At 49.8% G+C, this 13,382-nt stretch overlaps 1 protein-coding gene across 1 annotated transcript; it reads left to right on the top strand.

Annotated features, from left to right (window-relative positions):
- Positions 1 to 4,006: 4,006 nt before the first annotated feature.
- On the top strand, positions 4,007 to 13,353 carry LOC125918286 (monoacylglycerol lipase-like). The gene is made up of 4 exons (XM_049624299.1): positions 4,007 to 4,065; positions 5,246 to 5,474; positions 6,796 to 6,906; positions 12,792 to 13,353. The coding sequence occupies exons 1-4, from the start codon at positions 4,007 to 4,009 to the stop codon at positions 13,191 to 13,193; spliced, it is 801 nt and encodes a 266-aa protein (XP_049480256.1). The 3' UTR covers positions 13,194 to 13,353.
- The last annotated feature ends 29 nt before the right edge of the window (positions 13,354 to 13,382 follow it).

The raw sequence follows: 13,382 nt of genomic DNA, 5'->3' as shown, positions 1-13,382 counted from the left end.
GTGCTGACAGCCCGGAGCCTGAAGCCTGCTTCGGATTCTGTGTCTCCCTCTCTCTCTCTGCCCCTCCCCCACTTGTGCTCGCTCGCTCTCTCTCACTCTCTCAAAAATAAATACATTTAAAAAAAGATACAAGGGAAAGAATTTGAATTGCCCATGCAGACTAGTGCTCAGTTGGCTCAGTCTACTCGGTGGGAAGGGAAATGAATCACATCAACTGTAAGTGGAGTCATGGGGTTAAATCTCTTTGATGAGTGGCCATTATGGAAATACTGCCTACAATTCATGTGAAAGGCATTAATCAAGCACCTACCTTCCGTGGGGTCTGTGCACGGAGCCCTGGGGAATATGCAGATGAATAAAATAGGATCCTTGCTCACGAGGACAGCCTGGCAAATGTGGGGTCCATGCCTGCCGAATCTCCTCTTTCGTGTCTGTGGCAGACATCACTAATTACTCACAGCCCTCTTTTCTGCCCAGTCCAGCCAGACTCACCTTAGAATCCTCCAGAGCAGAGTGCAGTGGGGGGTCAGCCACTAATCAGGGCTTTTGTCACCCTGGCTCCAGGGGCCCTCAGTCCGTGGTGGGGGGATGCTGGAGGAGAGAAAGGGGGGAAAGTCTCATCAACCCATGTTTGATGGAGACCGGAAGTGCTTTGGGAGTGTGGAAGGGGAAAAAATCACACCTGCATCCAGGGGATTGCAGCAGACATCATGGAAGTGATAGGATTTGAGTCTGGTCTTGAAGGACTTGGCTCCTGGCCTGGTGCAGGAGTGAGGGCACTGTGGCAGAAGGGCTGTTCCATGAGAGGCACGAGGCAGGAAGTGGATGTGCTTTGAGGAACAGTGGGCAGGTGGTTGGCAGTGTGGCTTGGAATGTGCTTTTTGTGGAGGCAGAGGGACGAGTGGGAGCCTTTAGCAGAGGCCCCGAATGCTGGCCTGGAATGTGCAGACTGAGTTCTGAAAAGTGGGGAAAGTCTGGCCACTTCAAGATCAGAACAGTGCCCAGAAGACAAGGCGGAACAGTGCCCAGCAGGTTGGAGCCGGGAGAGCTTGAGGAGGGGGTGGGCAGTGAAAGGCAACAAGGGTCTCACCACCTGCGAGGGATGTGGTTGTGCAAACAAGAAGACTGGTTCAGGAGGCTGTGCATCTGGAAGTCTGGAAGGATTCAGGGACCAGCTGGATGTAGGGATAGAATGAAAGTCAAAGACCACAGCTCTGTTTTGGCCTGAATGATTCAGAAAGATAATGGGGCCATGAACCACCATGTGGAACCCAGGAGGGGAGCCCGTTTGAGAAGCAGTGTAGGGGCCATGTGACCGTCAGGAATCTTTAGGACCAGGGGATGGCAAGACAGATCTGCAGCTCTGGAAAGAGCCTGGAGCCAGAGACTGTGTAGCCAGGAGACATCTTCATTAGGAGGAGAGCCAGAGCACAGGAGCCACAGACATGAGCAAGGGCAAACCTGGGGCGTGACCAGGGCCTCCTGCACCTAATATGTAGAAAGGATGGGCAGATACTCTCATGTTTAATAATAGGGGCTAACTCACAAATACGCAGGCTGGCGGAACTGAACAGAAATCCAGAAATAGACTAGATTCAAGTAAAAAGGGAACTTTCATGTATGACAAGAATGAGCCCACCATGAGGTCATGAAGGACTTTTTCCTGAATTTTGTTAAGACAATTAAGACCCATCTGCATTTTGGAGCTTGATAGAGGGGAGCAGTTGTACAACATTGTGAGTATCGTTAATGCCACTGAACCGAACGCTTCAAAGTGATTAAGGTAAATTTCATGTTATGTACAACCACAAAAAAAGAAATGAAACCGTAAAGTCACAACATATGACTGAAATGAAACCGTAAAAGAACTTACAACATGTGACTGACCTCCCTTAGAACCCTGAGGTGGAGAAAGCCTTTACAACCAAGAATCAAAACTCAGAAGCCATGAAAAGAAAGGATTGATCGTTTGACTATTTAAAAATAAAACTCTTCTGGGGCACCTGGGTGGCTCAGGTTAAGCATCCGACTTCAGCTCAGGTCATGATCTCACAGTTGGGGAGTTCAAGCCCCACATGGGGCTCTGTGCTGACAGCTCAGAACCTGGAGCCTGCTTCAGATTCTGTGTCTCCCTCTTTCTCTCTGCCCCTCCCCCGTTCATGCTCTGTCTCTCTCAAAAATAAATAAACATTAAAAAAATTAAAAGATAATAAAACAAAAAAAATTAAACTTTCTGCACAGCCACACACAGCATAAACAAAATCAAAGTACGGATGAATAACTAGCATATAGAAAACTCTTAAGTACCAAGATGAAATGTAAGACCCTAACAGAAAAAATAAGCAAAGACATGAATTCTCAGTTCATCACAAAAGAAATACAACTTGTTCCTGAGGAGATGTTCTATCTACCCTTTCTCTCTTATCTTACTGGTAAAAATCCAGGCTCGCTTTGTTGGCAAGGCTGAGAGAGACCAGCCTTCTCCCATCTCTGGCCGATCGAGGAAAGACAGCACGTCCCACGTGGAGGGAGATTTGGCAAAAACTACCAAAGTGACACACACACGTCCTTTTCAACCTGGCAACCCCGTGTCTAGACTTACGCCCTGAAGGCGCGTCTTCCCCATCATGACATCCCCGGGTTATTCATTACAGTCAACTGTGTAATCAACAAGAGATTGGCTTTACACAAATAGTTTGCAATAAGAGACTGTCTGAAGAAACTTTCATTCACTCACAGAAGGAGTACCACGTAGCAGGAAAACAGAATGGAGAAGAGTTCTGTGGCCTGGTTGTGGTGCGGAATAATCTCCAGAATATGCTAAAAGTAGGGGGGGGGGGGGGGTTGTTGTAGAGTCACGTGTGGCGTGCTACCTTTAATGTAGGAAAGGAGGGAAAATAAGAATAGAAAGATAGATAGATAGATAGACAGATAGATAGATAGATAGATAGATAGATAGATAGAAGGTGCCTAGGTCACTCAATCGGTTGAGCACCTGACTTTTGATCTCAGCTTAGGTCTTGATCTCAGGGTTGTGAGTTCAAGCCCCACCTTGGGCTCCAGGCTGGATGTGAACACTACTTAAAAAAAAAAAAAAAAAAGATCAGGGCACCTGGGTGGCTCAGTCAGTTGAGCATCTGACTTCAGCTCAGGTCATGATCTCATGGTTTGTGAGTTCAAACCCCACCTCAGACTCGCTGCTCTCAGCACAGAGCCCACTTCAGATCCTCTGTCCTCTCTCTGACCCTCCCCTGCTTGCGCACTCTCTCAAAAATATATAAAACATTTAAAAAACGTATCTTAAAAAAGAGAGACGAATTTCATATTTCTGCAAAAAAGAAACGCTTTGAGGAAAAACCAGAAAATGACTAGAGTGGTGAACCATAGGGAACAAGAGGGAAAGATCGAATAGATAGGCATAGAAGCAAGACGTAGCTGGCTGAATCTTTTTATAAATTTCTAACTGTTGTAGCAGGTCAATGCGTACGTATTCGGAAAAGAAAATTAAATTGAAAAGCAAAACTTAGAGCTGGAATCGAATTTATTTTGAAATTAATGAATCTAATTGTGTATCAAATTAGAAGCACACAGAGAAAATAATTATGACACATTTGAATAACTTGAACTTGAAAAATAAGACTCTGGCTATATCATTACTGAACTATATTCTAAGGACCGCGGGTTGGGGTTGGGGGGTGGGGGAGGGGAACGGGGGATTGTTGTTTAATGGGTGTATCATTCGGCTCGGCTGCCATGACAAAGCACCAGAATAAGCGGCTTAAACAGCAAACATTTATTCTCTCACAGCTCTGGAGGCCTGAAGCCCAAGACTGAGATGTGGGCAGGGCTGGTTTCTTCTGAGGCCTCTCTCCTTGGCTCGCACATGGTCGTCTTCTCCCCATGTTCTCACATGGTCTCTCCCCTGTGCACGTGCTCTTGATGTCCCCGTGTCCAATTCTCCTCTGCCTTCAAGGACCCCGGTCAGATAGGGTTAAGACCCACCGTAATGGCCTCTTTTAATGAGATCCGCCCTTTGAAGGCCCTGCCTCCAAATACAGTCACATTGTGAGCTGCGGGGGTTTAGGAGTTCAACACCAGAATTTTGGAGGGACATAATTCAGCCCATAACCACGAGTGTGGGGTTTTGGTTTGGGACGTTCTGGAGCTGGACGGTGGTGATAGCAGCACAAGACTGTGAATGTACTCAATACCAGTGAACCGTATGCTAAAAAAAAAGTTAAGATGGTACATTTTGTGTTATGTATATTTTACACCATAAAAAAATAAAAATGAATATAGGAAGGGAGAAAAAATTCTCAGAGGGGCAAGAGAGTAGAGGGTGCCACTGAGCAGGTGACAGAGCTGGTGTGCAGCAACCCCGCGTGCCTGCCCCCGGCGGTGGGGCCAGGACACCAGGGCCAGGGATTCATGGCAGTAAGTCCTTACCCTTTCCATCTGTGAAATGGGTGCTGCTATCATTATTACCATGACAGGTGCCTTGCAGAGGTGGCAGGAAGGGTTTGGGCAGATACCCTGGCTGTGTGGCCCCTGTTCTTTTTTGTGATTTTCAAATACTTGCATCAGTGGCTTTCAGCCTGAATAAGGAAGCCGTGGCAGCGAGCAAGCTGTTTCTATAGCGACTGATGTCCTTCAGAGAGGGAAAACGTGGAGAGACCCTAAGAAAAGAACAAGGGGGAACGAACAACCCAGAAACGTGGCAGATAATAAAACCCAGGAGGAATGCACTGTGACCTAGTTTTCCTGCGGTTTCGTCGAGATTTCTGGCAAGTGCACCTGACTATTTCATCCTAACGCATATCTGTCATGTTAGCATCACTGAAAGCTGTAAAGTGAGGTGACAGGATGCAACACTTTACCTGGTGAAAGGCTAACACTGAAACACAACTGTGAGGATTAAGAAAGTGGGAAAACCCCAGAAAATTCCGAGCCCCATCAATCTTAGTCCCGGCCACTTGGTGGAAGATCGGGCCTGGTGAGACTTGGTGCACCTGTCCTTTTCTTTTTTCCTTGGAAACAAGGAAAGCGTCCTGGCCACACGGGCAGGCTTTGTGCACTGGCTCGTCACTTCCTGGTCGTGTGATCTTGGGCAGGTTCCTTAACCATTCTGTGCTTCAACTTGCTAAGCTGTAAAATGGGGAGAGGATTCCCACGTCGGACAGCGGTTGCAAAGAAAGGATTCAAGGGGCGGGGGCAGGGGGTGACCCCATTCAGGTCCTCGGTAAAGAGCGGCTGGTAACTCCTGTGGGGAAGTCACTGAGCTTGGGCTTTGTCAGCCTCCCGGTAACTGTGGTTCTCTCGTCTCCCTTTCCCTTCCAGTTGGCCATGGACAGAGCGAAGGGGAGAGGATGGTAGTGTCTGACTTCCACGTTTTCATCAGGGATGTGCTACAGCACGTGGATATCATGCAGAAAGACTACCCGGGGCTCCCTGTGTTCCTGCTGGGCCACTCCATGGTAAGGAGAGCACAGGAAGACCCGGCCCAGGTCAAGCTGGATCCCCAGCCTGGGGTGTGAGGTGTGATAACCCAGTGATGGAGAAGAGGCAGCCCCACCTCCCCACCCCGGATGCTCTCTGCCTTGCCGGCACATCTGCCTCTGCATGCCCTGTACTTGGAGTTCCCGGGAAATTTAGTGCTTAGGACGGACCAGGGCAGAATCCTGGAGACAGCCCCAGACAGAGCTGTCAGGGGCCCCTTCCTTCCCATCAGGGCCCAAGGCTCCAGGAGGCTGCCTGCCAGTCCTCACTGAGGACCTCTGGTGTGGGACCTCTCAGGAAACCAGTGTTTCTTCCGAGCTCTGTTGGCCCCTCAGTGCCATTTCACAGGGAGGCCCCCCAAGGGCCCTTCTCCCCACAGACCCACTTCTCAGAACGGGGCTGCCTCGTGGGTCAGTGAGAAGCACAGGGGAAGCTCCCTGACCCCGTGTTCCTGCCCCAGCTTGTACAGCACAGATGGGAACTAGGGACATAGTCTCCCCAGGGAGACAGTTCCTTAAAAGTCACCCAGAATCCTTTTAATCTTTCAAATGTGTAAAATCCTCTAAGAATCAACCAAGTGTCATCTTTAAATCCGTGGTCCTCAAATTGGTGGCCCCAAGGGCACAACCTGACACGTTGGCTGGCAGAGAACTCTGAACTGATCCAATTTGGATGTGGGGTAGAGCGGGGGACTTTTCACTCTGCAGCAGGGATGCTGCCCCTTCATCACAGCCCGTCTTGCTTCCGACATTTGTTACCTACCTGGGTTCTATAAGCATTTGCAACTTCAGCTCTTGGTTCCAGTTACCCTCAGCATCAGCAAACAACCAAGACCTCATGATTTCAGCACCATTCGTGTTCACTAAGTATTTTTCTTGGAACCTAATCTAAATTTCTGGGACCTTTACTGAACCAGGAAGAGAGGGGAAAAAAAAAAAAGTATCGTGATCTCTTCTTCTAATCAGATCACAAAAACACAGATCTCATATTAAGCCTGACGGAATGGCTGAATTGGGGGTCTGCCAGCTTTTGGCTTGAAACGAAGTAGGAATGTGTTATTTAACTTGCAGCCCACAAGCAGGAACCTTATTTATATCTCTCTGAAATGTTTGCTCTTGGAAAACCCAGAGAAAAAAACATGTGTAATAAAATAATTGCAGATCCAGTTTATCCAACATTCCATGGTGTCTATTCCAAGGTAGACCTCATCAGGGCTCCGGGCCAGGACTTAGCTCAGGATGGTGCTCCTTAGAGACATGTGTGCTGGTGAAAGCAGCCTCCGTGCATTTTCCTTTGCAGGGAGGTGCCATCACCATCCTTACGGCCGCAGAGAGACCGGGCCTCTTCTCCGGCATGGTCCTCATTTCGCCTTTGGTTCTTGCCAGTCCTGAGTCTGCAACAACTTTCAAGGTAAATGGATTTCCAGTTCTGTGCCAGTCCTGCACTTCTGGGGACCCGGAGCGTCCACTGATTAGCTAGAGTCTGGGGAGAAGGGCTGAAGTCCGTTCTTGGATGTCACGCACTACGGGGTGAAGGTGGGGACACATATCAAATGCTGTTGCCACTGGGGTTCTGGATTTTCTAAAGTCAGGTGTGGTTTTTTTCCAAGAGACAAAATTTGAAAAATGAGTTCCTGTTTGCGCATATTTTACTGGTGAGAGTTAAAAAGAGAAAAGGGGACACACGTGTTAGGAATCCAGCCAAATAACCTTTGTTAACAAGTCAAGTGCAAGGCTCAAGCTGATTTTCACTGAATATTTACCAACTTCAACCAAAAGTGCACGGTGAGTGGACTTGCAGGCAATTTGGAATTGTAACATAGAGGTGTATTCACTGTGGCTCTGCTCCAGCCCAGAGCATCTTTCCCTCTGACTCTAATGATTCATTGCTTTGTTTCATCCATCACTTTGTTTTTCTGGTCATACTGTTACACAGTGGTACACAGGTATATGTTCTTGGATTCTGGGGCTTTGACCTACTGTGACGAGGCAAGTGAGCTGACAAATACAGGTGACCCTTGAACAACGGGAATGAACTACGTGGGCCCACTTACACAGAGGTGTTTTTTCGATAAACATAACACTGTACTGTTAATATATTTTACCTTCCTTACGACTTTCTTACCAACATTATTTCTCTAGCTTACTTTATTGTAAGGATATAGCATGTAATACATAGAACATACAAGATATGTGTTAATCAACTGTTTACGTTATTGGTGAGGCTTCCCGTCAACATTAGGCTATTAGTAGTTAAGTTTTGGGCAAGTCAAAGTTACCCACGATTTTAAACTGGACGGGGGGTGCGGCGCCCCCAGCCCTCGAATTGTTCAAGGGTCAACTGTACCACCTAGAGGTAGAACAGGTGTTTTCTCTCCCTGAGAAAAGAGATGAAACCATTGTCTCAGCAGGACTGCTTGTTGGGAAGCTGGGGTGGGAATGTTATGGACCCACCTTTTGGGGGTTTAAGGAGAGCATAACTGAATGAGAGTGGAGAACCCAATCCTGTGGGTCCCAAGGAAAGGGTTGATCTCAGGTCAGCGCCTGGTGGGGCTGCTGCCTCCTGAGCCCGTTGTCGGACTCTCAAAGGGCTTGAAGGGAGGGGTGAGGGGTCACGAGGCCATGGGGGACTGGGCAGCCATCAGCCCACAGCTTAACCCTACTTTCCCTGGCCTCACAGTCAAATGACAGCAGGGCCATTTAAATAATCGCCTTAGCTCTGATGCCTGCAATATTCTCCTGAGGACCCAGGCCAGGGAGCACAGTACAGGGAATGAAACCTTATAAAAATGTTTTCAAAGTGTTGCCTCCAGCCCACAGCCAGAGATGGGTTGGGAGGTCCCGTGTACAGGCTTTTGGTTAGATACAGAAAAACGTCACCAATATGAAATGGGGACAGGCTAAGCAAGAGAGAAACCTGAAACTATCTGATAGTTTAACCAGAGAACAATGATTTACTCAATTTGCTGAAGAATAGAATTTTACTCCATCGTAAGGAAATCGCCACCCACTTACTGAAGTCAACTATGGTGAGTAAATTTCAGTGCTGTGTGAGAGGACAGCAGTGGAGGCAGAAGCCACCCCGGCGTGGAAAGAAATAAAGGTAATTCACAGAACCACAGGGAACGAACGCACAGATGGGCTACTTCCCGGTCATTTCAACACGCAAGAGGAGGCATGACCTCCTGGACAGCTCCTGCCAGGATTGTAACTCGAGGCCAAATCGCTCAAGGGTCCTTGTCCAAGTAGAATAAGCAAGATCAGGATCACAGAGGAGCTGCATCCACGTGGTGTGATCCAGGAAGATTTACTCAGTTCACTGAGTGTCAAACATGTGCTGTCCTGTGCTGTCCCAGGCGCTAGGGAGAGGTCGCGACCTTGTTCTGTGAACAGGGAACACTGAGGCTGGCGCAGGGTGAGTGACTCCCCAGGATCACACAGCTTGTGTGATTGATTTGAATCCGGGGTTGTCCATTCTCCATCTAGGATGTTTCCCCACGGAAGAAAATAGGCGTGTTCTGCCGTGGATGTTTTCCCTTAGAGACATGCTGGAGAGCGTGGGGCTTTCTGGATACAGTGCACAAGGGGGTCATGGTAGCAGGGCCCGGAGGTGGGCCACAAGGCTTCCTCTCGGAGTCACTGGCGGAGGTGGAACTTCTGGGCGAGGCCACCGCCGTGACCTCTCCGAGCCCTGTGCTAATAGATCACCTTGTCACATCAGGAGCCAGCCATCCCTGGGGGGTGCTGGTCTCCTCTTATTAACCGAGACAAATTGGATTTCTTGTTGCCCCCAGACCTAAGGACACATCCTCCCCACCATGAAATCTGTTGCTGCCCCTGGGTCTTGGGCAATTTTGGCTGACGGATTCTGTGATTCATTTGCCTACCCGCCCCCAGATGACTTGATTACCCCGCACACATCTAGTCTTGTCTGACAACCTTCCTGAAAGAGTTTAGGAGAATCTCTGTTTAAAATTTAAACATCGTTAGAATATCACATTCATATACTTCAAACTTTGAAAGATGAGGCTATGCAGCAAGCAGTCTCCTGGCCCAGGGGAGGCAGACAGCCCGAGTGTCCACCTCTGCCCACACACCCTCCATTCGTTCCTGTGTTTCACACAGATGAGAATACACCTCTCTGTGCTTTCTGTTGGCTTTGTTCTTTTGGTTTGCTTTTTTGTTTTTGTGGGTTTGGCTTTAATTTGGTTGTTTTACTTAGCGATACCTGTGTGGCTCCTTCCCCATCAGGTTTAAGGAGAAGAGCTCGGGATAGGTCCTGGGTTGGGTGAGGTCTGTGTGTTCTAACAAGTTCTCAGACACCACCCCCACCTGAGAAAACTGAGGCAGAGGAGCGGGCTTCCCAGGGCCAAGTCCTGGCCTCATGCCTCCTCTCCCAGAGCTCAGCCCGTGGACTGTTCCAAGGATTTATTTGATGGCACCAAACTCCTGCTGGAGAGATTCGCAAAAGCATCAAAGCAGGCAGCATGAGGCATCTGCGTCTTTGAGTATAGACAGGCATGTGGAAGATGACAGCCCCACCCCCTGGAATGTAAGAGCACTAGATCCCCCTGCCAGATACCCCCCCACACACACACCAGACCCTGCACACATCTGGGTCTTACCTCTGTGTTCCCTTTTCAACAAGCTGGGGTATATTTGGCCTGGAGAACAGACAAGGAGGACAGAGGCTTCTGACCCCCAAACACTGTCTGTGTTTAGAATGTGGTTGCATAAGGGAAGTAACAGCGGGAGAAATTTGGACACAACATCCAGTGTATCAGAATGAGTCTCGGCTGCTTATGAGGCCATTTCATGGGGACGGGCTCCATATCCCAGACCCTGGGGGCATTAGGGCTGGAGTCGTTCCTGGGTATAGAGGTGAAACCCTTGACTGCCCAGCTAGTAGGGTGTGTGAGCTAGAGTTGGACGTCCTCACTTGGCCTTGCCCTGGGATAGCAGGCAGCAACGTGGGACAGATCACAGAGCCATTCCCTTCTCTGGGAGCGGGGGACACCCCAAATCCCCCTGGGCAGTGCCTAGGGTCAGGACAGGGGCTCAGCCTGCCCGGAGGGTAATCTTGTAAATGATCTTCTCTGCTTCTTGCCTGGACGCTGTCCCTTGGGGTCCAGGGTCAGGGATGCAAGAACCGGTCCAATGCTTCCAGATGCTTCTACTCCCTGTCAGCCAGGGCACCTGGCCAAGTAGAGAGAAGAGGGCCGCTATGAACCTTGCACATGGTGCATGATTCGTATTGTCTCATTTCCTTTCCGTCACCACCCAGTAAGGAGAGAAAACCATTCCCAATTTACAGACAAGGAAACGAGGCCAATTGTCTTGCTCAAGGTCAGCTTGTGCCCCAGCTCAGGCCAGAGAGCAAAGCAGGATGCTCCCTTTACCCCGAAACATGCCTAAGGTCAGCTTCCCTTGACTTTAGCCCAGTTCTCATCTGTTTTTAGTCACTAGGCTCCAAAAGGCCCTTGGGGGAGTGGAGGGACTGGGGATGGAGGGAAAAAGGGCAGGAGCATGGGAAATCGCCACTCTTTCAAGCATATTTAAAGTTAGATCCAGGGACCAGGACTTGGGGCGCCTGGGTGGCGCAGTCGGTTAAGCGTCCGACTTCAGCCAGGTCACGATCTCGCGGTCTGTGAGTTCGAGCCCCGCGTCAGGCTCTGGGCTGATGGCTCGGAGCCTGGAGCCTGTTTCCGATTCTGTGTCTCCCTCTCTCTCTGCCCCTCCCCCGTTCATGCTCTGTCTCTCTCTGTCCCAAAAATAAATAAAAAACGTTGAAAAAAAAAAAAATTTTAAAGTTAGATCCAGGGACCAGGACTTAAACTGTGGTCATGAACTGGCCCATGAATCTGGCAGCTACGAGGCACCTTGGGGAGTTGTTACCTCTCTCCTGTAGGTGCCTGCGCCTGTCGTAGCTGGGGTTCAGACTTCTAAAATATTTTTTTAACGTTTATTTATTTTTGAGACAGAGAGAGACAGAGCATGAACAGGGGAGGGTCAGAGAGAGAGGGAGACACAGAATCGGAAGCAGGCTCCAGGCTCTAAACTGTCAGCACAGAGCCTGCTGCGGGGCTCGAACTCACGGACCACGAGATCATGACCTGAGCCAAAGTTGGATGCTTAACCGACTGAGCCATGGGGTTCAGACGTCTAAACACTTGGCATTCAAGGAATGAGTCATCTCCCCCCCGCCCCACATCTCTGGGGAGCCCCTGCTATGTGTCAGGCATTGGGCATTCAGCAGTGAACAGGTACTCGATCCTCCCCAGCTTGGCCTGCAGAAAAGGCACGGGACACTTTCTAGTCTTGGCGGGTCTGACGGTGCACTCCCTCCACCAAGAAATTCTGGGCCGACCCTTGCATGGGTGTCACCCTCACAAAAGACCTGGAGTTTTGGCCCCTTTTGCACAGGTCAACCTGCTGGAGCCACTTCAGAAGATAGTGATTACAATTCCCTCCCTCATGTCAAGTCTTTCACGGGCAGAAGCTTAAAAATGATCTTAGGGAGCCATTAAATCCTTTTGGATCAATAAAGGCATTTGTGCAAATCACTACTATTTAAAGTGATGGGCACTGCACTTAATCCAGGAATGCCCCAAGGGCATGTCAAGGCCCGGTGACACACTCTGGTCCCTCACTCATCAGGAGATGGGCCTCACTTCTGGGAGAGTTGTCCTTTTTTGTGGGTGCACTAACTTGGGGTTCTGGCCGTGACCGTGATGTCTGTGGCAAAGCTGCCGGTCACATACTTTTCCCGAAGTCTTCATTCTGAACAGCATCAGTAAGTGCTCTCTCTTTAGTCAACCAGCAAGGATTTGCTGAGCTTCTCCTGGGGCCAGAAAGCAGTGGGGCAGTTAGAGTTGAGCCCTGTGGGAACCAGGTTTTGGGTAACCCCCACAGCGGCCCTTAGAACTTTGTTTCATTGTCCCCATTTGAGAAATGGAGAAGCTGAGGACCACAGACTTTCTTGGTGATTCAGAACCAGAGTTCGAATCCAAATTTGCCTGGCTTCCAGTCTCCTGTTTCCAGGGCTGGGGTCTGGTAACTTTGTGCCCATTATCTGTAGGTCCCGCCCCCCCCCCCCCAGTTATCCTCCAGTGATGAGACTTGGGGTCCCTGCTAAACCAGCACCACTGGGGGCTCTAAGGTGGCACAAACCCGATTTCACCTGCGAGGGTCATTTTGTGGCGGGGAGCGGGGGGGGGGGGGTCTCACGTCAAGGAAGGTCGTCTGCAGTTGCCCCTCCCCTGAGCTGGATCCGAGGCTCTCTCCACACTCCCGCAGGGTTATCCGAAGAGCGTGGTTGAAATGGCAACGAGAGTGATATTCTCTTCGATTTCCACTTCCTTTTGGGTGAGCCGCACCCCTCCCCGGCACCTCTGTCGGCTTCCTTTGCCTACCCTTGGAAGCAGGTGTGGGGCTCTCCCGGCTGACGGTGGAGGCTTAGGGAGCTCATGGTGGGAAGCAGCAGCAGCCTGGACAAAATTGATCCTCAGGGAGTGGGGTCTCTCAGGCTCTTTCCACCCCGACTGTCCTTACTCCGTGACCCTCCCTTACCTCATACGCCCTGCTCAGCCCTCCTGGCTTCCTGCATCACCACAGTCAACCCACTGCCCCTGCTTATTAGTTCTTTCTGCCCCACCTCACACTTTCCTCCCCCCATTAGCCATTAGGCTAATGAAATAAACAACCCCTAAAAGAACAGCAGGGAAAGGGCATACCTTTTGCAACTGCTCAAAGCATCCTGCCCCTGCATCCTTCTCGGATGCCGGAGGGCAGGGGTGGGGGGAGGAAGAGGCTAAAGCACCTGATTCTTTTGGTTTTTGTGTTTTTTTTAAGCCATAGTATCGTCATCAAAAGATTTGCCTCTACCCA

This window comes from Panthera uncia, unplaced genomic scaffold (genome assembly GCF_023721935.1).
Source record: "Panthera uncia isolate 11264 unplaced genomic scaffold, Puncia_PCG_1.0 HiC_scaffold_642, whole genome shotgun sequence".
Taxonomy (NCBI): Eukaryota; Metazoa; Chordata; class Mammalia; order Carnivora; family Felidae; genus Panthera; species Panthera uncia.
The sequence above is the reverse complement of the archived record's forward strand: the minus strand, read 5'-3'. Positions and strand labels throughout refer to the sequence as shown.